Source organism: Notolabrus celidotus, chromosome 16 (genome assembly GCF_009762535.1).
Source record: "Notolabrus celidotus isolate fNotCel1 chromosome 16, fNotCel1.pri, whole genome shotgun sequence".
In the NCBI taxonomy this organism is placed as follows: Eukaryota; Metazoa; Chordata; class Actinopteri; order Labriformes; family Labridae; genus Notolabrus; species Notolabrus celidotus.
Window position 1 is genome coordinate 3,294,342 of NC_048287.1, and position 23,319 is coordinate 3,317,660.

Here is a 23,319-nt window from a genome sequence, read left to right on the forward strand (position 1 = left end):
AGCTCAGTGAATTCCAGCGTGGAACTGTCATAGGATGCCACCTGTGCAACAAATCCAGTCGTGAAATTTCCTCGCTCCTAAATATTCCACAGTCAACTGTCAGCTTTATTATAAGACAATGGAAGAGTTTGGGAACAACAGCAACTCAGCCACAAAGTGGTAGGCCATGTAAACTGACGGAGAGGGGTCAGCGGATGCTGAGGCGCATAGTGCAAAGAGGTCGCCGACTTTCTGCACAGTCAATTGCTACAGAGCTCCAAACTTCATGTGGCCTTCAGATTAGCCCAAGTACAGTACGCAGAGAGCTTCATGGAATGGGTTTCCATGGCCGAGCAGCTGCATCCAAGCCATACATCACCAAGTGCAATGCAAAGCATCGGATGCAGTGGTGTAAAGCACGCCGCCACTGGACCATAGAGCAGTGGAGACGCATTCTCTGGAGTGATGAATCACGCTTTTCCATCTGGCAATCTGATGGACGAGTCTGGGTTTGGAGGTTGCCAGGAGAACGGTACATTTCGGACTGCATTGTGCCAAGTGTGAGATTTGGTGGAGGAGGAATTATGGTGTGGGGTTGTTTTTCAGGAGCTGGGCTTGGCCCCTTAGTTCCAGTGAAAGGAACTTTGAATGCCTCAGGATACCAAACCATTTTGGACAATTCCATGCTCCCAACCTTGTGGGAACAGTTTGGAGCGGGCCCCTTCCTCTTCCAACATGACTGTGCACCAGTGCACACAGCAGGGTCCATAAAGACATGGATGACAGAGTCTGGTGTGGATGAACTTGACTGGCCTGCACAGAGTCCTGACCTGAACCCGATAGAACACCTTTGGGATGAATTAGAACGGAGACTGAGAGCCAGGCCTTCTCGACCAACATCAGTGTGTGACCTCACCAATGAGCTTTTGGAAGAATGGTCAAAAATTCCTATAAACACACTCCTCAACCTTGTGGACAGCCTTCCCAGAAGAGTTGAAGCTGTAATAGCTGCAAAAGGTGGACCGACATCATATTGAACCCTATGGGTTAGGAATGGGATGGCACTTAAGTTCATATGTGAGTCAAGGCAGGTGAGCGAATACTTTGGTAATATAGTATGAAAGGTGCTGTATAAATAAAAATGAGTTAAGTTCAAAGTTTGAGATCTGACTTGGAAGAATGAATAATGTACAATAATACTGATGTGTCTGAAAATCTGCTTCATGCATGAACCACATTACCTTTAATTAACCAGCGACACCAAGACAACCCAGCCTCGGTCAAAACCAACAAACTGCTGTAAAGAAATTACTTTAACACAAAGCTTGGACCATCAAGGTTCTCAACTTTGACAAAGAAATACAGAAAAATGTTGATTTTAAACTGAGATCACTTGATCACCCTTAAAGATCCTTAAACTTGAACAGGGGAGTAGTTTTGAATTGGGTAAGACGCTATTTTAAAAACAGGCAACAGTTTGAGAAGATGGGACAGTTTGAGTCTAAATGTTAGGACATATCTTGTGGTGTCCCCCAGGGGTCTGTGTTGGGACCTACATTTTTTATTCTCAATATCAATGACATATGTAAAGTTTCTCAGGTATTTAAAAAAGTACTTTTTGCTGATGACACACACTTATTAGTTTCTGGTGAAGATTTCTAGCAACTTTTTGATTTAATCACCTTGGAGATCTGCAAATTAAAAATCTGGTTTGACAAAAACAAATTATCGTTTAACTTAAATTTAAAAGAAATGGTGGTATTTGGAAAGAATAATTCTAACAATAACATACAGATACAGATTGGGGGGGTCAACATACAAAGAGTACATGAACACAAATTCCTTGATGTTACAATAGATAAAAAAATTAGCTTGAAACCTCACATAAAACACGTTCAATCCAAGCTGTCAAGAAGCATTTCAGTTCTCGCCAAAGCCAAGAACATTCTGGATCATAAATCACTACTGATTCTCTACTGTTCACTTATTTCACCATGTCTCAGTTACTGCACTGAGGTTTGTGGAAACACTTATAAAAGCTCACTTCAACCACTGTCAGTCCTACAGAAAAGAGCCATCAGAATAGTTCACAATGCGGATTTCTGCGAACACACAAATTCACCGTTCCTCAAATCCAAAATATTGAAATAATTTGACCTTGTGGATTTTAAAACTGCACAAATTGTGTATCAGGCAAGAAAAAAATCTCCCGCCAGGAAATACTTAAAGATTGTTTTTTGAAAGAGAGGGGAGTTATAACTTCAGAGGGAAGTTAAGATTAAAGATGGTGAATGTTCGGACCACAAGGAGAAGTTTTTGTATTTCAATCTGTGGAGTAAAACTGTGGAACAGACTCAACATGGAGCTACAGCAATTATGAAACATAATCCTGTTCAAGAAGAGGTATAAATAAATAATTTTCATGAGGTACAAGGAGGAAGACAAGTGTTTAAATCATGAGGGGTTTGCTTTTGATTGTAGGTGTAAGCATGAAGATTATGAAGATTTGTTTTGTGGGAATGCTCTCATATAATGCCAGGAAATAGTGAATAAAGGGGAAGGATTAGATTGGTTTAACTTCTTCCTACTCCTTTTCCCACATGGAAAGTAAAATGTTTCAGTGCTTGCTAAGGGAAATGATCGATTTTTTTTTTTTTTGCATAACTATTTCTTTTTTTTACTTGTATGTTTTTGTTTTCTATTTTACTTTGACATGATTGAAATAAAGAAATCAAATTAAATCAAACTTGTCATAGAAACAGGTCTCTTGAAAATGGTACCACAAATATCTTATAGCACTCAGTGTGTATACAAAGTATTTTCCACATTTCAACATGTTTGTGAGTGACTCACTTCCTCTGCCAAGACTCTGCCTTCATATCCTTGGTGTTAAACTGCTGACCTACAGGCCAAAATCCAAGTTTACCATTCTACAGAGATGAGACCAAAAATAAATCCTGGAGGATGCTGCTGCTGCTGTTGCTGAAGGTAAAAGAGTCCTAAATAAACATATTGGGAAAACCAGGCGGTGTATTCTTTGCTTCCTACTGAAGTGTATCAAAAAATAAACAGTCACAGTATTTACCCAAATCTGCTGTTTCTGCAGGCATGTGAGCGCTCAGCAAAGAGAGCGCTCCAGGAGGAGACAAGATACACAGATTTACCTCTGGACCTGCAGGAGCTGCAGATGAATGAGCTTCTCGTTTAGTCATTAATGATGACTGATACCTGGGACTCCTGTTCAACCAGGGAGAGACACAGAGGGTGGGGCAGTATGATGAATGAGTGAGACAGGAATGAAATCAGAAGTAGTTCACTGAATAAATGAAGAAATTAATGAGGTGAGAAAAGAGAGAAGGTGGCTCGACGCTGTAAACGCTGACACAGTCCGCTCTGTCTAAATATAAAGTGCTGTTTCTAAAATAAGCTGCAGTTGCCTCTGGTTATGAGCTGTGATTACCATCATCATCATCAGCCCCATCATGGTGTGAGCCTCAACTTAGCACAAGATGCAAAGTGACAGGTGATGATGGCGTGTTGCTAACTTGTATAGCTCACCCTGAGAAACGTCTGGTGGTGTTTGAGTAATCACGCCTTCTTCACTGGAACTATTTAAAGTTACACAATAACAGTACCCTCTTCTGTGCCCGACATTTAGATGCAAGATGAATAATTGATAAGTAGTCAGACATTTGTAACAAAACCTGGGCAGGAGTCAGCAAAGTAAGGTGTACTATGAGTCAGAGGTATTTTCACTGCATCGCTTTTATCAGCTTTGGATAAAACCATGCCCTCTTCCCCCGGCGATCAGGGTCACTTTGGCAGAATGATGTCACCCATTGGCCTCTCACGAAGCCAAACATTGGTGGTCTCCACATTATGGAATCTGACTCTGACTAACTTTTGATCAGTCTATCTAAAGGCAAAGAGATCAAGCTGAGCCTTCTGGCAAACAGCTTCAAAGCGCTACAGCTCACCACCTAGCTCTTTATTATGCAGATGTATGCACAGGTCTCTTACCTTATGAACCAAAAAGGTGGTTAATAATGAAAAAAAAACTCTGTACAGTTGTCATGAATACATAAATTAGCTATTGATCAAAACCCTTCTGGTACTGATGTAAGCATGTTTATATCTGCTGCATTTTAACATGGGAGGAGGGGATTCCTTGGCTTTTGACCTTAGTGGACACTGGAGGAACTACAATTTGTTGCATTTCTGCATTGGCTTCGTTTTTTAACACTGGAAGTTGATTAAATGACTGCCAGTGAGAAAAGCAGAATGTTTTGTTGACATTTTTCTTTACAGACCTTCAGACTTAAAGCTAGGGTTGGTAGTCACATTTAGATCCACTTTTTGTTATACTGGTTAAAATGATCTTTATGTCCTGATGGTAATCAATACATAATGTGTTCTTAAAAAAGAGGTAAAAAAAAGCTGCTATCTACAGCTGGAGTAAACCTGGGAAAACACCAACCAATCCCTGCCATCAGGAGCCAAATGATGAAACCAATCAAATCCTGTCCTGCCGTTCTGCCCGCCTCCTGCAGAGCGTACATTTCATGTTTGTTTGTGTTTTTAACTTTCACTATGAGAATGTTTTGGTGTTTTCTTACCGCTGAGTGAGACATGAGTTGACGTAGTGCAAAACACAAACCATGTGCTGAGGACCGGTTTGGATCAGTCACCATCATATGGTCGTGAATCAGCGGCGCTCGTGCATGTGAGCGGGGGCGTCGTTTTGGAGGAGCACCGAGGGGAGGGGGGGAGGGGTTAGACGGAGTCTTGAGGAAATGCTATATTCAAATTCATGCTAGTTTTCCATGACTACCAACCTTAGCTTTAAAGTTTCCATGTTTCAGGTATCTACATTTTCTGCTTATGGACCCTGATCTGATGGTCAGATAACTTTGCATTAGTGACACTGAGCTGCGACTGACTGTACCTGAGGCTGGCTAGTTAGCTTAGAGAGCTCATTGCAGGATAACCTTAAAAAAGCACAGAAGACTTCACTAGTTGCAAAAAGATCAACTGTATTAGGTCTTTATGAGACTGACCTGTCTACTCATTTGATTTTTTACCTCATCAAACATTTTCTCTATGTATTTATGATCTGGATATCTCCTCGTCCTGCTGTTGGTTAACAAGACTGCCACACAAACAGGCCATTAATGGGACAAGTGTGTGTGTGTGTGTGTGTGTGTATGTGTGTGTGTGTATGTATGTCTGTGTGGTGTGTGTGTATAGGGGGATAATTTGAATAATCATCGAATAGATGCCAATGATTATCGAATAGTATTTTGGCTTGAAATGCGTATCCGTAAACCAAAGCTACTTCCTGTTGTTTCAAAAGACAAATATGTTTACTGCTCTGCAAAGTTCCTGAGGGCAAGGCTGCTCACGCCAGAATGTTACTGTCTTCGTTGAGCACGCTCTCTTCCAGTCAACATTTCCCTCCCTCAGACTTATCCAGCTCTAAAACTCATCTGTGTACAGTAGACTCCTCATACTCGCCCCTGTTTACCACAGAAGTCCTACAACAGGGATTTTCTTCTACTAATAATTCCAAGACGGAGCCCTGGTCATAAATAATATACCATTTGTACAAAAACATGACTTTGCTGGTATCATTATTTCAACAGTTAGGCCTACAGGCAACACTGCCAAAACCTGCAACAGAGGAATCACTCCAGAGGGATGTTGGGTAAAAAGATAGTGTATAGAAAGGTTATTCAAAATTAATTAGCGCCAGGAAAAATGCAAAGTTCACACCTCTGACAAGATGTAGCAATTAGTCTGGTTCAACTTCCAGTCACTGAGAGTGAAATGACATCCCGCTATTGTTCTGGTGGCACACGGTGAACCACATTATCATGCTACAGCAACATGTCACCTGTACCCCACTGGGAGGTACCCGGGTACATGCAACAAGAACAACAACAGCCTGGACCTTTACAACTTGGCGTATAACACTAAAATAGAGTGTGACATGATGACAGTGATAGCAGCCTTTGATCACATACCGTAGTATGCTGCACTGAAAAGACGTACGTACTGAAGGTGATAGAAACATGCCAGGTGTAACTGCAGGAGGGCTCTTAGATAAAAACTTTGTGCAGCCGGTCGTCCTCAGAACAGTGAATCCAAGGATGGAGGATGTTGTATTTACACCGAGCATCTCCATCCCCTTGGGGCGTTTTGTGATTTGTGATACTGGGTGATATACAGCATATTGACTTGTTTGCCTGAGGATTTTGATTGCATTGGCTGAGATGGCAGATGGTGGAAAATAAATTACAGTGTAGCTGTCTTTGGGAATAACTTAGTATCTTACTGGGTATTGTTTGGAGAGTGTTGGATAAAACAATTCAACCAACAAAACACAAACAATTCCTCAGAATGAAATGTTAGCATCAGCATGGTGATTACAAAGCTTCTGCAAGTACAATGTCAACGGGTTGATGGGTAGAGGGGAACATATGAACCATGTTCTGCATGCTGGTGCACATGAAGTCGAAGAGATTTGCATACCATTGATTCAATGGTGGTGTTCTCTGAAGCTTAGGGTATCAGCGATATAGATCTATGCTTTTCAAGCTGAACCACAAATTTCAACATGATGGGATGTATGATCAGTGAAGCACAAATGGATGTTTAAAAATCCAAAGGTGATGCATCAAAGACGCTGTGTAGACATTTCAGTCTGGAGCAAAGTATTTGATGTAACGATAGATCAAACCAAAGTTGTTACCATTTCTACGTCTGTGCCACTTTCAGGGCTAAACATTAATACTTTGTGGGCTACCTCTGATGGAACAGGTGATTTTCTCCAAAGGAGCACATGAACTGACCTCATTAATCCATTGAATAATGTTTGGAGGGTCTACATGATTCCACTTAGATGTAATACATTTCTTGGCAGCTGTAATGGCTAGGCTCACAAAACCCTTTAAGCTGTTTCACAAGACCTGGGACCCCTGGATGGCCTATCTAGAGTCCGGTCAATACAATGTTTAACTTATTGGTACTCGTACTTCATCTGTGTTCAAATATCAGCCACCTGTAGATGTGTGAGTAAAGTGTAAGGGGAAGATATGTATGTATGTATGTATGTGTATGTTACATTGAAGATTGTGGGTGCATCTCTCCTTGTCATGGCATGGTTTTGTTTTTTTTGTTCTTTGTTTTTGTTTTTGTTTTTGTTTTGTTGTTGTACTCTATGGTGTTTTGTAAACTATTTGTCCGAATAAGAATGAAGAAAAATGAATAATCAGAATTTTCCAAAAATAAACATTAATACTTCTTTTCCACCAACGCAAACTGGGTTGTAATTCAGGGCTGGTGCTCGTGCTGGTTTAGAGCTGGTTAAACTCGTGAATGAACACTGCACCCGTTTGTTTTTCCACCCGCTTCAGCCCGTGGAAGAGGCACATCATGACGTCAGATTTACGTGACCACTTTTCCCAGCAGCGCTAGCTCAAACTTTCCCTCAAGACAACAACGATAGCGGACAAAGGCAGCTTGTCTCCTCAGCCGACCACTGCTTTGTCTTGGAATCCATTAGTCTCTTATTTTTTGGCTGCAGGACAATGGAGGAAACATGTTTGGTTTGAGTTTTTGAACACGGTAAACCCCGCCCCCGCCCCTGACGTAATCGGTTCGCGGTTCCAGACCAGCAAAAAGTTGGAGCCGCTCTGGAACCGTTTTTTGCCCTGGCCGGGAGCCGGTTCACTCGCAGTCGAAAAACAAAAAAAAACGTTGTCAATTGAGTGCCGGCTTCGAACCTTCTGTTTTTGAAGCCCTGTTTTGAGGCCAATCGTCGGCGGCAGCCTTATTGGAAATGTTGAACTCAACATAACTCCTGTCGAGTGAGTGTGATGTAAAGAGGCGGGCTTTGTGTTTCCTCGCCAACAGCTACAGTGTTCCCACCTTTCAATTAAGTCAGCTGTGCCTCTCATAATGGAAGACTTGTAACCTTAATATCTTTGAAATTGCAGCGTTAGAAAAATATGAGATATCCAGACTAAACTGTTTTTTTGAACCAGGCAGTAAACATGTTTATTTCTTCTTCTTTATTTTTTGTGCAAAATATTTGATGTTAATATATCATTATGTCCTACAGTGGCCCTACTGGGAAACAAGATAGATGGAATAACATCCACAGAATTACAACACTTGATCACGTTAGCATTTCTATCTGTAAAACGGACAATTTGAATGAATTGGAAGGTAAGAAAGGCAAAATGTTTTGATATAGACAGCTGGCTTAAAGATTATTTAGAACTGATATCTATGGAGCAAGCAGCATCAGCACTTGTAGATCCAGGCAGTGGCCACAGAGGCTCTTTGAATTTTATTTTATCAGTGATGGATAAAAGACCTTGATGGCTCCTATTGATACTTGACCTGAGTTTTAAACCCCATGAATTCTTGAATGAACATGAATGTATACATTTTATTTATTTATTTATTTTTCAATTTTCTTTATCTATACACTGAACAATATTTACGCTCCACCCCTTGCTCCCATGTCTTGTCCTGTTGTAGGTTATCAAGTTTATTTGTTTGTATGTATATTTGTTTGTATGTTTAGACCTTGTCCAGTCAGAGTTGTGTTGTTGTATTATAATTTTGTGTAATAAAAAAAACAAAAAAAAAACATGTTTATTTCTGCTGTAAAGATCGTCTTCTTTGAATTGGTGTGTATGTGGTTTCCAGTACTTCTGGAGCCAGCCTCAAGCGGATCCTCGATGAACTGCAGTTCTTAGCACTCCCGCATTGGACTCATATTTTTAGACCAGAGGTTGCCGCTTGGTATTAACTAATCCCATTCACACATTGATTGCACAGCACAGGGGGAGGTTCAGGATCAAGTGTCTTGCCCAAGGACACTTTGGCATTTGGACAGCAGGACCCCTGACCTTACGATTGAGAGGCGACCTACCTTACCACTGAACATCTGCTGCTCCATTAGCTTTACTATAAAAACATGAACTCAAGATTTAGGTCATGACTGAGGTACTACCCGCCTCATTTCAATGTGCTATGTCAGTGTATAACAGGGTGTAGTGATTCAGAAACTCCCTACACACTTGTCCCTGAGCTGGCCTCCTTGAAGGTCCCTGAGTGCCCCAGTAGTAATGTCCTTACCCAGTTCCCTCCAACAAAGTCAAGACAAAAGTGTTGCAGTATCGTCTCCATATTTCCCATGGCAGCACTCTCATATCAAAATGACTTTAGTATGTATCTCTGACCAGTAAATATAAATCTAATATCATTTAGAATGAGGAGTGCATAGGGGAGCATAATGAGTTTGGTTAATGTTGATCCTCTTACATTCATTTCCAAAGAGGAGTTGATGTTATGAGTCCCATGCTAGTACACATTCACACGCACTCACAGACGTACAATCATATCGGATTCTAACCAAAGAACAGAAAGCGCAGCAGAATATTTTGTCTTTCATAGAGACCAATACATAACTTACAAATTGTGTAGCTGTCATCGCAAAGTGCTCGTTAACCCTTGTCTTTTGAGGGATTCAGATCCAGGAGTCAGTGCAGACACTCAAACCGCAGAGCCTAGATAAATACTTGTAATATGTAATAACTGAACGAAGGACAGAGGAAGGACTCTTATTACTCGATCAATGAAAGAATGAATATGTCAAGAAAATGAAAACCTAACGAGATCAGAGTATTTGAGTCAAATGTAATGGAAGACAGAGCATCTGTGTCACAGGGCTGTGAGGAGGAAACTGAGCATCAAACACTGTGAATAAAAACACTGATAGTGTGCTACCTGACGTTTGTGTGTGGATGCTTGAGTGGCCCCACAATCCCAGGGCTATTAGCGGAGAGTGAAAGTGCATATAGAGTTTTTAATTACGCCTAAACCAGAGGACGAGCAGAGACTAAAGGTTCAGCGGAGCAGGAGGTCTGCAGATAAATGAGGACTGGAGAGTCTCTGTGGAGAAAAGATGCTCACACTAATGCTGCTCTGTGCTGCTAATATTTATGATCAATGAAGCATGTTTAGAAAGCTAAGGATAACAGTTCAACCTACCTATTATAGCAATAGGAAAGATTACATCACTCCATTTTTACACTTAAGAACTGCACAGAGTATAAACAGTTTTAAAAGCAAACTCAAGACCGACCTTTTAGTCTCACTTTAAACTGAGTTTTATTTCACCTTACTTTATTTATTTATTTATTTAGTTCAAATTTTAGTCATTGTCATTTTATTTTATTCATTTATTTATTCATTTTAAGTATAGCATCTTATTTTCTTTTGAGGGTTTAATATTTTAGTGTTTTATAATCTTAGAAATGTATTTTATTTTGGTGAGTTTAACTTCCTGTGTTGAGTTTTAACATCTTATGTTTCCTCCAGTGTTTCCTCATTAAGATATCTGACAGCGTTTCCTCAGTTCATTCCTACAACTTATTTATTTATTTTTTAATTTGTATTTATTGTATTTTTATTATTATTACTATTATCATTGCATCAATGTTTTTTGAGCCAAGGAAGAAAGGTTAAAGGTTACTGCTCAGCTCCAATCTGCAATGATGAAATGTTCAAACCAAGCCAGAAACCTTGGTGTAATCATAGACTCAGACCTTAATTTCAGCAGCCACATTAAGACCATTACAAAGTCCGCCTACTATCACCTTAAGAATATATCAAGGATTAAAGGACTTATGTCTCAGCAGGATGCAGAAAAACTCCTCCATGCATTTATCTTTAGCAGACTAGACTACTGTAACGGGGTCTTTACAGGACTCCCTAAAAAGTCCATCAGACGGCTGCAGCTCATCCAGAATGCTGCTGCTCGAGTCCTAACAAGGACCAACAAAGTAGACCACATCACTCCAGTTCTTAGATCCTTACACTGGCTTCCTGTCTGTCAGAGAATAGACTTTAAAATCCTGCTGATGGTTTATAAAGACCTGAATGGTTTAGGCCCAAAATACATTGCTGATCTGCTGCTACTGTATGAACCATCTGGACCTCTGAGGTCATCAGGTACTGGTCTGCTTTCAGTCCCAAGAGTCAGAAGGAAACACGGTGAAGCAGCGTTTAGTCATTATGCACCACATATCTGGAACACACTCCCTGAAAGCTGCAAGTCTGCTCCAACTCTCACCTCTTTTAAATCAAAGACTAAGACTTTTTTATTTGACACTGCCTTCCTATCTTAGATTATTTTAACCCACTTTAAATTAAAAATGTAATGTCATTTTTAATATATTTCTAATTTTCCTTATCTTTTCTGTTTTATTATATTTGTCATTTTAATTGTGCTCTTGTCTGAATGTTTCCAATGCTTTTAATGTTTTAATGTAAAGCACATTGAGTTGCCCTCGTGTATGAAATGCGCTATACAAATAAAATAAAGTTGCATCAATTGTGTTCTTAGCCTTAGGATTGTGGGGTGGGTTTTGGGGTTGTGGCTTTTTTTTATTATTACTTATTCTATTTTTAGGTGTTTTTATGTACAGCACTTTGTGTTACAATGTCATTGTATGAAAAGCGCTTCACAAATAAAGTCTGATTGAGTTTGTGATGGCCAAAGATTCTGCAAACACAAGCACTTTCAGAAGTTGGCCATGAGGACAATCAGCATAACATGAATTTGTTAATGAAAAGCCGTGACTGATCATATGTCAGTCCCTCCAGGATTTCGCTGGATTTGTTTGTTATTGTTGCGTCCCAAAAAGCCTGAATTTGCGACAGCTTTTTGAAAAAATTGCGATGAAAGTTGCGATTGTTTTTTTTTTGCTTTTTTCCCCCAATAACATCTCAGGGTTAAGTAAATATGCTAAATTACAGTTGTTTTTAGAAAACATTCTTGATGTGGCCACTGACTGTATTTTGATTCTCTTGATTCACAGAAAAATGCCATGAAAGGACTGTATTGCACATTTACGACGGTCCCTGAATGCACCTCGCAGCGACTGATGCACAGTCAGTTCACGGCACTCTGAAATGAATCTGCATCTTTGATGACAAGGAGTTGATCAAAACTTACTGAATGTGTCTGATGTTTCACCAAACTGGATTAAATCAAGCTGTAGATGCAGAGCTTTTTACGATAACCACGGCAACAACGTCAAACATCAAATATTAAACAGACGTCCCCCGGTTGTGTCTTTGTCACTAACGCACACCGGGGGTAAAAATCCTCAATGAAGATGAGACAGATGCATGGAGGTGAGGAGAGCTGGTTCATAAAGCACACCTGCTGCAGGTAGAGACCAAGCTAACACTGAGCCCCTCAATCTATAAATAATAACGTTGTCATGGTCACTTGTCCTGCCTGCTGTCCTCTCTCTTCACCCGTTCTCTGTGCGTGTTTTGTTGTTGACAAGTGCCGATCAAGTGAGGACTTATGTTTATGTTCCAAGGAAGTCAAATTGATGACAAAACCGATGACGTACAGGGGCTGAGATTTAGGTAATTGGTCAAATTTGCGGGAAAGTTGCGGTGATTGTAAAAAATTGCAGGGCCGCAAAAAAATCGCGCTGATTGGTTGAATTTGCGTTGATAGTTGCGATCGCGAAATCGCAACTTCCTGGAGGGACTGATATGTCACTGATTCATTTAACTAAAAACACTCCAACCAGAAATCAGCAGTAACCTGTAACCACCTGTGGCAAAAAAATACAAAAATAGCTGGCAGTATCAGAATAATATGAAATCAACTGAAACAAATGATCAGGGAAAACAAGCTTGCTCAATAAATTAGAAACAGTCAAATATCTGGTACAGCTTCTGAGTTTGAAGCACTCAGTCTTCTGAATGACTTGACACCTACACAGTAAGTTTATCTCTTTAAATGTATCTAACCAGGAAAACCTCATTAAGATTAAGAATCTCTTTTACAAGTGTGTCCTGGCTGAGATCAGCAGCAGCACGTTCTAACAAAGTTACAGACAAACAACACAAGATTCTAAAACATGACAACATATCATGGATCAAACAACAGGAAGTCATCAGTCAAAGCTTCCACAAGCTGATGCATCCTCCTCCAATGCCTTCAGTCTGCTTTTTAAAACATTCAAAGAGACCGGCTCCCTCAAACCCAAACTCTCCTGCAGCAGGCTCTAGGCTGCAGGAGCAACGTATCTAAAACTCTTCTTTCACATTTTTAGACAGAAAGCAAAAACAAGTTTTGTGACTGGGTCAGGGGGCGGAGAGTGAAGCTTCCAGTATTTATTAAATGAATAAAATCACATAAATAAGTTTGAGTAGCTATAACTGTCAGCACATTGGCTGCAATGTTTTTATTTTGAAAGTTATATTTTTGGGCCGTCTTCGCCTTTATTGGACAGGACAGCTGAGAGACAGGAGATGTGGGGAGTAGAGAGTGGGGGAGGACATGCAGGAAATTGTTGAGGTATCGAACCTAAGATGTTTCAATGGAAGGTGTTATGATGGACAGAAGCTCACTTACATTCAACAGATTTTCACTTTTTGTTTGTACTATCCAGCAGTAAAGAAACATCACAAAATAAAGATTTTATATGGAGGACTTATAACATGGACCCTGCTGCTGCTAGGAAATGCCCAAGTGATTAACACTCTGCCACTTTGCTGTCAAATGGAGAATGCTTTGCACCTTCTGCTGCCTGTCAGCTCTGAGCTTGTCAGAAAGCACACTGTCACACTGAACCAGAGTCATGTGCGAAGCTATTTCTGCCACGCTTTGCAGTCAACACATAATGTTGAGGAGTCCTGCAGAATTATTTCTAATATTTCAAATGTACTTTTAGGATTTTAAGTTTCTTCTCACCTCTCCCCAGATCAGCAGGGTTTCCCCTTTAAGAGATTACCTTACTATAGAGCTGACAGGTGCTGTTTCCATCTGCAGTCTAATGTAAGTGACTGCCTCGTCGACATGGGAGTACGTACACCAGATTAATCTAGTTACCTTGATTAAATGCTGCCACAAATCTGCAGCTATGGGGAGAGCATGATGGGATAAAGTGTAAAAGTTGATTGAATTTTTTAAAGTGGTGTTAACAGAAATTGGAATATTAGCTTTCTCTTGGGAGGAGCTTCTTCGCTCTGACCATTTACTAACCAGCCATGTCACGGCCAGAAGAGCACAGGTGGCGATGCATGTGATTAGCCGTGAGTGGCATGAACCCTTTTTAATCCTAGGTATGCTGCATGCCAAGTGTTGCCTTAAAGGTGACATATCATGCAAAATGGACTTTTTAATGGTTCTCTACCTGAAATATGTGTCCCTGGCATGTCTACAAACCCCCCGAGAATGAAAAAAATCCATTCTGCCCCTGTTCTGATTTCTCCACCTTTCTGTAAATGTGTGTGAAACCAGCCGTTTCAGACTTCAGTGTTTTTGTTACGTAACAACAATATCCGGTCTGTCACGGAGTCAGAGCTCGGAGCTTGTTCAGCCCATAGACTGTATAAAATAATACTGAATCCCTCCTCCGTTTTTCATTACCTGCACAAATGTGTGTGCTAACAAGGAGCTTAGGGGGGAGGCATGCTAGTTGTAGGCTGTCTTAATAAACACAAAGGTTGGTTTTACTCCCCATGTCTGCAGATTTGAAGATCTAGTGGATGATTTTTATTTATCATGGATAAGTGCTAGTGCTAGTTAGCATAGCTACATAGCTACATGTCGCAGCTGTAGCTGTGTACCAAGACACATGTCGACATACTGACAAATAAAACAACAAGAAACACAGAATCTGTGACCAATCCTTCAGAAAAGGTCCCGCTGCCTTTCTGGTAGAGGTCGGTTTTACTCCCCACGTCTGCAGATTTGAAGATCTAGTGGATGATTTCTATTTGTCATGGATAAGTGCTAGCGCTAATTAGCATAGCCACATAGCTACATGTTCATAGCTGTAGCTGTAGCTGTGTACCAAGACACACGTCGACATACTGACAAATAAAACAACAAGAAACACTAAATCTGTGACCAATCCTTCAGAAAGGTCCTGCTGCAGGTGCCTCTCCGTCAGGATCAGATTCAGAGGGTTGAAGTAACGTGATCTCTGAGCAGCCGTGTATATTCAGCCAACATGTAAACATTAGATCAACGTGCTGGAGAGCCGAGGCACATCCACTTCCTGAGGGGGCGTGATCAGAGAGAAAACAGAGTGTTCTGAGGAGGGCTGAAGAAGAGGGTTTTTCAGGCATGCCAAAATCTGATTTCAAAGTGTTTTTTTGAGCATAAACTTTAAAGACATGTTTTGGGGACCTCTTAGACCAACATATGTTGATGGAAAAAGTGTGATATGTCACCTTTAACTGCACTGCACAAATACAAATGTAACTGGAGTATGTAAAACTATTTTTATACCAATCTGAAGTTCATTCTGTAACAGTGTATAATTTGACATGTTTGAGTGGACGCAGGTTTATATTGATCTTTTTTTTTCTAGCAGATTATAAAATGCTGGATTTTTCACTGTTTCTCTGTAAACCTTTGTATCAGGGTAGCCAACCAAATCCGCTTGCATCTAACATAACTACTCTTTCTTTCTCCAGACATTTTACTTTGTACTTCTGTGCTGGAGCTGTTGCATAAATGCAGCAGGACGTAATTAGCTACAGTGAAGAAAGGAGGAGGAAAAGTGCATTTCTTGAGCTGAGAGTCAATTTGCAAGAGCAGAATATTTCTGCAACAGCTGTGAGTGTTTGTTATATCACCAGACAGTTTTCGAGGTAAAAAATAAACCCACCAAGTGATCCAATGGTAAAGCCAGGGGCAATGGTTTGATGGAATTCAACAAGTAGATAGTTATAGTTACATCAATCAATCAATCAATCAATCAATCTTTATTTGTATAGCGCCAAATCACAACAAACGTTATCTCAAGACGCTTTTACAAACATAGGAGGTCTAGACCACTCTATGTCAATATATATCTAATCTATCAGAATATATATCTAAAAAAAGAAATGTTCATCAAAGAAGACAGATTGGCCATAATCCTCCTGTCAGCCACCACCTCCACAGGGTCCAGGACTGAGCTGGCCTTCTTCACCAGTGTGTTCAGTCTTGTTCTCCTGTATCCTGTCCGCCCAAAGCAGGTGAAATCCTTCCAATGTGGCATTCGTGTCCGGTGTTAGCTCTGTTAGCATGATGCTACTCTGCCAGTATTCCCTCTGGTGCTGGGTTAGCTCATCCACCTTATCGTAGATAGATCTTATATTCCACATAACGGTGGGTGGAAGGACAGATCATGATCATGGTCTGATAATATGCATTATTTGTCTCCATCCATCTCTCTCTATCACCTTCCAACCACTATAAGCAACTACTCAGACATCAGCTGAACAGCGCCCCAACCCTGGACAGTTTTAAGAAAGCAATCAAAACGCACCTTTTCCATAAGGCCTTTCCCCATTAGATATCACCACCTACCCCCCAGACCCCCTACCTGACCCTGTGAAGCAACCTTGGGTTTCTTGAAAAGGCGCTCTATAAATATCAGTTATTATTATTATTTGTATCAGATACCTCTTTTCGACCAACACAAACCTGATTGTAGTTCCGTGCTGGTTCGGAGCTGGTTGAACTTGCAAACCAATTCAGCACCGGTTTGTTTTTCCACCCGCTCGAGCCCATGGAAGAGCCACGTCATGACGTCACTTCCAAGTGACCGCTTTTCCCAGCAGCACTAGTACAAACATTCCCTCACACTAACAACAATGGCGGACAATGTAGCATGCTTGCTGGCTTTTTCGTAATCACACGAGGGAACTTATCCAACTTTACCAAAACTTCTGTGCTACTTGTGGTGCTTTACACTACCAGTCAAAAGTTTAAAAACACCTTCTCATTCAAGGGTTTGTATTTATTGTAATGATTGTAAACACTGTAGATTAATACTGAAGACATCAAACTATGAAAGAACATATATGGAATTATTGAAGGAACAAAAAAGTGTTAAACAAAGCAGAATCTGTTTTATATTTTAGATTCTGTAAAGTAGCCCCCTTTTTCCTTCATGACAGCTTTGCACACTCTTGGTATTCTCTCAGTCTGCTTCATGAAGTGGTCTCCTGGAATGGTTTCTAATGAACATGAGCCTTGTCAAGAGTTCATTTGTAGAATGACTTCCCTTCTTAATGTGTTTGAGACCATCAGTTGTGTTGTTAAGAGGTAGGGTTAGTACACAATGGATAGCCCTATTTGACTACTGTTGTAATCCAGATTATGGCAAAACCAGATTATTTTATAGTTTTGATGTCTTCAGTATTAATCTACAATGTTGAAAAAATGTAAATAAATAAAAACCGTTGAATGAGAAGGTGTGTCTAAACTTTTAACTGGTAGTCGGCGACTTCATCCCTCACCCCCCCGCCCCTTGCCCCTGTCGTAAGCGGTTTGCGGTTCTAGACCAGTAAAGAGTTGGTGCTGCTCTGGAACCTGTTTTCCTAGCCGGTCGAAATAAAAAAAACTGGTTCTTAATTGAGCCCCAGCTCAGAACTGGCCCTGAAACTGCCTCGGTGGAAAAGGGGTAACATAGTCTGCCCGTCAGAGATGTCAAATTGTTTTGTTAAGTGTGGCTCATGCTAGCAGAGCTGGTATCACCAGCCTTTGGTCCTCCCTGCAGGTTGACGTCCACATGCCTGTGCGTGCTACACGTTGGTCCAGTTCAGTTAACCGGACGCTGCCTACATACAAGTTTGTCTCCATTTTCTGGATCAAATACTTCCAAACTGCGCTGCACTACAAGATGTCATCTGTCATCTGTGCCTGATTACATCCAGGTAGCAGAGCTTTATGGCAGAGCTACGGCTAGTGGCAGAGGGCTGCGCTACATAACACATGACTGGAACTCCAAGACAACTAAAAGGTGAACGTTTGAAAGTTTAGTCCACGTTGCATATTAACATCCAAGAGTTTTTTATTTTTATATATGTGTTTGTTCATTTGTTGCTTTTGGAGATCTTTTTGGTGCACTGGAGATCACTCATTGATATTGTACTTTTTTAAAGCTCCTTTGACTCCTTCACTCGTACTTCTGCTTACAGTTCTGTTTAAAAAAAACAAGCAAATCAGTGCAAGAAGTGATTGTGTATTTTTCCAGCAGTTACATCCTCACATCTCTTGAGCTCTGGGCATGTAAATCAGCTTTACCATGTTTTTACATCTCTGCAGTAAAGCTGTAGTAGAGCCCTCAGTATTTGAAAAGACTCTCTGGATAACTTTGGATAATACCATGTGGCCCGTGCTTCATCCCCAGCTCCCTGTGTCTACAGCACCATAATTACATTTAGCCCCTTGAATTTCCCTGGAATTACAGCTAAGACTCAGGGCGCAATCCTAAACACCTCTTTCTTGCTCACCTTCACACCCTCCTTCTTTTACTCTCCGTTCGCCCAGGATGAGTCAGTGAGCACAATCTCCCCCAAAAATCTCATTAGGCCAACCACAGCCACCCTGTGCTGTTGAATTATTCATGTGTTTTTTCCCAAGCACTCTCAAAATATGGGTGAATAATTCCAACAGATGTTTAAAATGCACAACAAGAAAATCCGCCAGGTTACATCCAAGCTTACCTTAAAACTTTTTAAACTGTACTGCTGCTCAGGTTTCAAGGACTCATTAAAAGTCCTCCTTGAGAAGTGACCCTGTGTTGCAGAGGTTCTCACATGAGGAGCTGTGTTTTATTGTATCACAATAACACCCCCACGGCTAAATAAAGGATGATTGGGGAAAATCAGAAGACCAAGAACCACATATATTAACATCGATATAAATAATCAGATGTTCTTCTATGGCCAAATGCAGCGTTAAACATATGAGATTATATTTAAAGTTTGAGACCACAAGTGACTCTCAGGAATGACACATTTCAGTGGGGCTCATTAGCTTGCAAACATTAGCATTTTATTTATGCACGGCATGCTAATTCATTGCACACTTTGTGTGTTCTTAACACTCCCTGCAGAGCCATTCACTATCCACCCAGACCCTGAAGAGATCTGCATAAATCTTCACCTGAACCTGTCAAACTTTGTAAACAAAAGAACCTGCACACAAGGTGCATGAAGGTAAAGCTGTTTGTAAGGTTGTTTGTCAATGTGACAGGTGTCCGTCAAGTTATGTTGCTTTAAAAAGAGATTTAATGATGGTCAAACATCTTTTGCTATTGTTTGGTAGTCTGACTAGCAAAGTCTGCCTGCAGTTTTTTCCACACATCAACTACTGGCCTACTAATGTAAAAAGCTTGTGTCGGTTACTCTTTGCGTAACCTCAAACGCAGGGCCGGCGCGTGGCATAGGCAGTATAGGCAAATGCTAGGGGCCCCATCCGTCCATAGCTTGCACCCTAAATGTGTGAGGAAGAAAATAGGAAAATAATAGGAAAAATAAAATTATTTTATCTACTAAAATTTGGGGTGAAATTGTGGAGTGATGCCAGTATGAATTTAAAAGCCTTTGATTCACTTTTGGCTTATAAAGAAATGGTTTTTAGATCATTGTTTGAAGTCTTTAAGTGTTCATGATTTACTGTTTTTGTTTTGTTTTGTTGTTTTTTTCTTTACACTTTGGAACCTGTTAGCTTAATTAGATAGAAAATGTAGGCTAGGCTTCAATAAGCATTTTGCTTCTGCCTTTTCAGTCATCACTTCATACATTACTGTTGCTTTGCTGAAATTGTCTGCACTGTGAAAATGAGTGTAATGACTTGAAAATTATTAAAATAAGTATACACAGTGTTATATAATGACTGAATAAATTCTACTACTATGATTACATTATGTTATTTGTAATTGTATATATTTTTTCCTGCTAAATATCAGTGTTACTATTTTATTAATGTTCTTTTAGAGGTCATTTTTTTATCTTAAAACAAAGGAAACCTGTAAAACATAAAGCTGGATGTCAGTTTTCTTTAAGTGTATATGTGATGTGATTGTTGGTGGAGTTGGTTACAATCATAGTCTGTATAAATAATGGACATAGTCTCCGTGATGTCGCCATCTGTCTCTGAAGCGCTGTTTTGAAGCCGATTGTCAGTAGCAGCCATATTGGAAATGCTGAACTTAAAGGTGACATATCACGCTTTTTTCATCAATATATATTGGTCTAAGAGGTCCCCAAAACATGTCTTTAAAGTTTATGCTCAAAAAAACACTTTGAAATCAGATTTTGGTCTGCCTGAAAAACCCTCTTCTTCAGTCCTCCTCAGAACACTCTGTTTTCTCTCTGACCACGCCCCCTCAGGAAGTGGATGTGCCTCGGCTGTCCAGCACGTTGATCTAATGTTTACATGTTGGCTGAATATACATGTCTGCTCACAGATAGCATTACTTCAACCCTCTGAATCTGATCCAGAATCTGATCCTGACGGAGAGGCGCCTGCAGCAGGACCTTTCTGAACGATTGGTCATAGATTTAGTGTTTCTTGTTGTTTTATTTATCAGTATGTAGACGTGTGTCTTGGTACACAGCTACGAACATGTAGCTATGTGGCTATGCTAACTAGCGCTAGCACTTATCTATGATAAGTAAAAATCATCCACTAGATCTTCAAATCTGCAGACGTGGGGAGTAAAACCGACCTCTGCCAGAAAGGCAGCGGGACCTTTTCTGAAGGATTGGTCACAGATTCTGTGTTACTTGTTGTTTTATTTGTCAGTATGTCGACGTGTGTCTTGGTACACAGCTACAGCTACGACATGTAGCTATGTAGCTATGCTAACTAGTGCTAGCACTTATCCATGATAAATAAAAATCATCCACTAGATCTTCAAATCTGCAGACGTGGGGAGTAAAACCGACCTTTGTGTTTATTAAGACAGCCTACAACTAGCATGCCTCCCTCCTAAGCTCCTTGTTAGCACACATTTGTGCAGGGAATGAAAAACAGAGGAGGGATTCAGTATTATTTTATACAGTCTATGGGCTGAACAAGCTCCGAGCTCTGACTCTGTGACAGACCGGATATTGTTGTTACGTAACAAAAACACGGAAGTCTGAAACGGCTCGTTTCACACACATTTACAGAAAGGTGGAGAAATCAGAACAGGGGCAGAATGGATTTTTTTCATTTTCGGGGGGTTTGTAGACATGCCAGGGACACATATTTCAGGTAAAGAACCATTAAAAAGTCCATTTTGCATGATATGTCACCTTTAACCAAACTTCTGTCGAGCGAGTGTGAGGTAAAGAGGCGGGGTTTGAGCCCGTAGCTAACAGCTACGGTGTTCCTGCCTGTCAATCAAGTCAGCTGTGAGTCTCATAATGGAAAAGTCGTAATCTAAATATCTTCGAAACTGCTGTGTTATAAATAAATTCACCCCGTACAGTGTGTGCCGATCGAGAAATGAGCTATCCAGACTACACTACACTTTGTACCAGGCTGTAAACATGTTTATTTCTGCTGTAAAGATCGGCTTTTTTGAATGGGTGTGTATGTGGTTTCCGGTACTTCCGGAGCCAGCCTCAAGCAGATCCTCAAAGAACTGCAGTTTTTAACACTTCCACATGGGCTTCAATTCTCGCGGCCGTAGGTTGCCGCTGGTTTACAATACAAAGGGCAACAGTTGAAATCTTGCCTAGAGCACCAAAATGGTTAGGACCGGCTCTGTTCAGATGGCTAAATGAAGCAGGCTTGTTCTGCCATTTCACTAGCTGTTCATGGCACAGAATAAATGTCCTTCACAAACCTTTGAGTTCTTCCAGGTCAACACAGCACAGTGAGGCTTTATTTCCTGGGTCAATATTCATGACACAGCAAAAGACAAAGGAAGTAATCATATACCTCCTACCCCTGCTGCATTTGGATTCATGGATTCATGCATTCATGGGAATGTGTATCACCAAAAATACAAGATCATTTCATGACACCTTTTTTCACCTTCACATGAGACATGTGCTGCAGGCGAGCCCAGAGGAAGGCAGGAGATTCCCCAGCTGTTGCTGTTAAAATATGCAAATTGGTAAAATATGGTTCCTACTAAATATAACCACTCATTAAAATTGTAGTGTTGCATTAAGCAGGAGTATAATGCAATAATGGCCCCACTGAGTCACAACCTCAGGATGATTTAACAGACTGGAGAGTGTGATGGCTGAGGATGCAGAGGAAAAGAGGAATGCATGTGCATCAATCTCACAGAGGGGTTGCAGACAGGTGTAGTATGGCTTTGTCTAAGTTGTATATCTTGTGGCGGAGCAGAGGACTGTGTTAACTCAGCTGAGAGAGATGAGATGTATGATCGGCTGGATCTCACTGCTCTCGTTTGTATGACGTATGGATTCACCCCCATTGATGTTCATTATTTCATACATCTGACAAACATCAACCACATGTTTCAACAGCTTCGATTTCCAAAATACTACAAAGAATTTGGACTCTTTCAGACTTTTTTAATGAGTAATATCATTGCGTTCATGCATGTGCGTGTTTGAGCCCAACCACACTGAGCTACGACATGCAGACAGCGGTGCAGCAGCAGAAAGACACTGCAGCTGTACCGAAGCGCAGTGAAAATGAAGCAGTACTTTATTTATATTTATTGATATTTTAAGTAGCAGTACTTTATTAATAAAGGGACTATTTCAGTACAAATATTCACCTATCATGTGGCGAACAGACCTCTGAATTTCCGACCCCAACTTGGTCTCAGCAGATGTGTGTCTAACATGAGTCTGGTCCTGCTGGAGGTTTCTGCCTGTTAAAGGTGACACATCATGCAAAATTGACTTTTTAATGGTTCTCTACCTGAAATATGTTTCCCTGGCATGTCTACAAACTCCCCGAGAATGAAAAGAATCCATTCTGCCCCTGTTTCCACCTTTCTGTAAATGTGTGTGAAACAAGCCGTTTCAGACATCCGTGTTTTTGTTACGTCACAACAATATCCGGTCTGTCACGGAGTCAGAGCTCGGAGCTTGTTCAGCCCATAGACTGGATAAAATACAACTCAACTCCTCCTCCATTTTTCATTACCTGCACACATGTGTGCTAACAAGGAGCTTAGGAGGGAGGCATGCTAGTTGTAGGCTGTTAATAAACACAAAGGTCGGTTTGACTCCCCACGTCTGCAGATTTGAAGATCTAGTGGATGATTTTTATTTATCATGGATAAGTGCTAGCGCTAGTTAGCATAGCCACATAGCTACATGTTCATAGCTGTGTACCAAGACACACGTCGACATACTGATAAATAAAACAACAAGAAACACTAAATCTGTGACCAACCCTTCAGAAAGGTCCTGCTCTCCGTCAGGATCAGATTCTGGATCAGATTCAGAGGGTTGAAGTAACGTGATCTCTGAGCAGCCGTGTATATTCAGCCAACATGTAAACATTAGATCAACGTGCTGGACAGC

At 40.7% G+C, this 23,319-nt stretch overlaps 1 protein-coding gene across 4 annotated transcripts in view; it reads right to left on the reverse strand.

Annotated features, from left to right (window-relative positions):
• trappc9 (trafficking protein particle complex 9) overlaps window positions 1–23,319 on the reverse strand; it is a 388,126-nt gene that overhangs the window by 53,805 nt on the left and 311,002 nt on the right. Inside the window, exon 22 of one of the 4 annotated variants that reach the window (XM_034704886.1) lies at window positions 17,986–18,008. The exons of the other annotated variants lie outside the window; for them this stretch is intronic. Coding sequence (XP_034560777.1) covers window positions 18,001–18,008 — 8 coding nt within the window. The 3' untranslated portion in view covers window positions 17,986–18,000. Of the gene's footprint in view, window positions 1–17,985; window positions 18,009–23,319 lie in introns of those variants that run through there. 4 annotated transcript variants of the gene reach the window in all.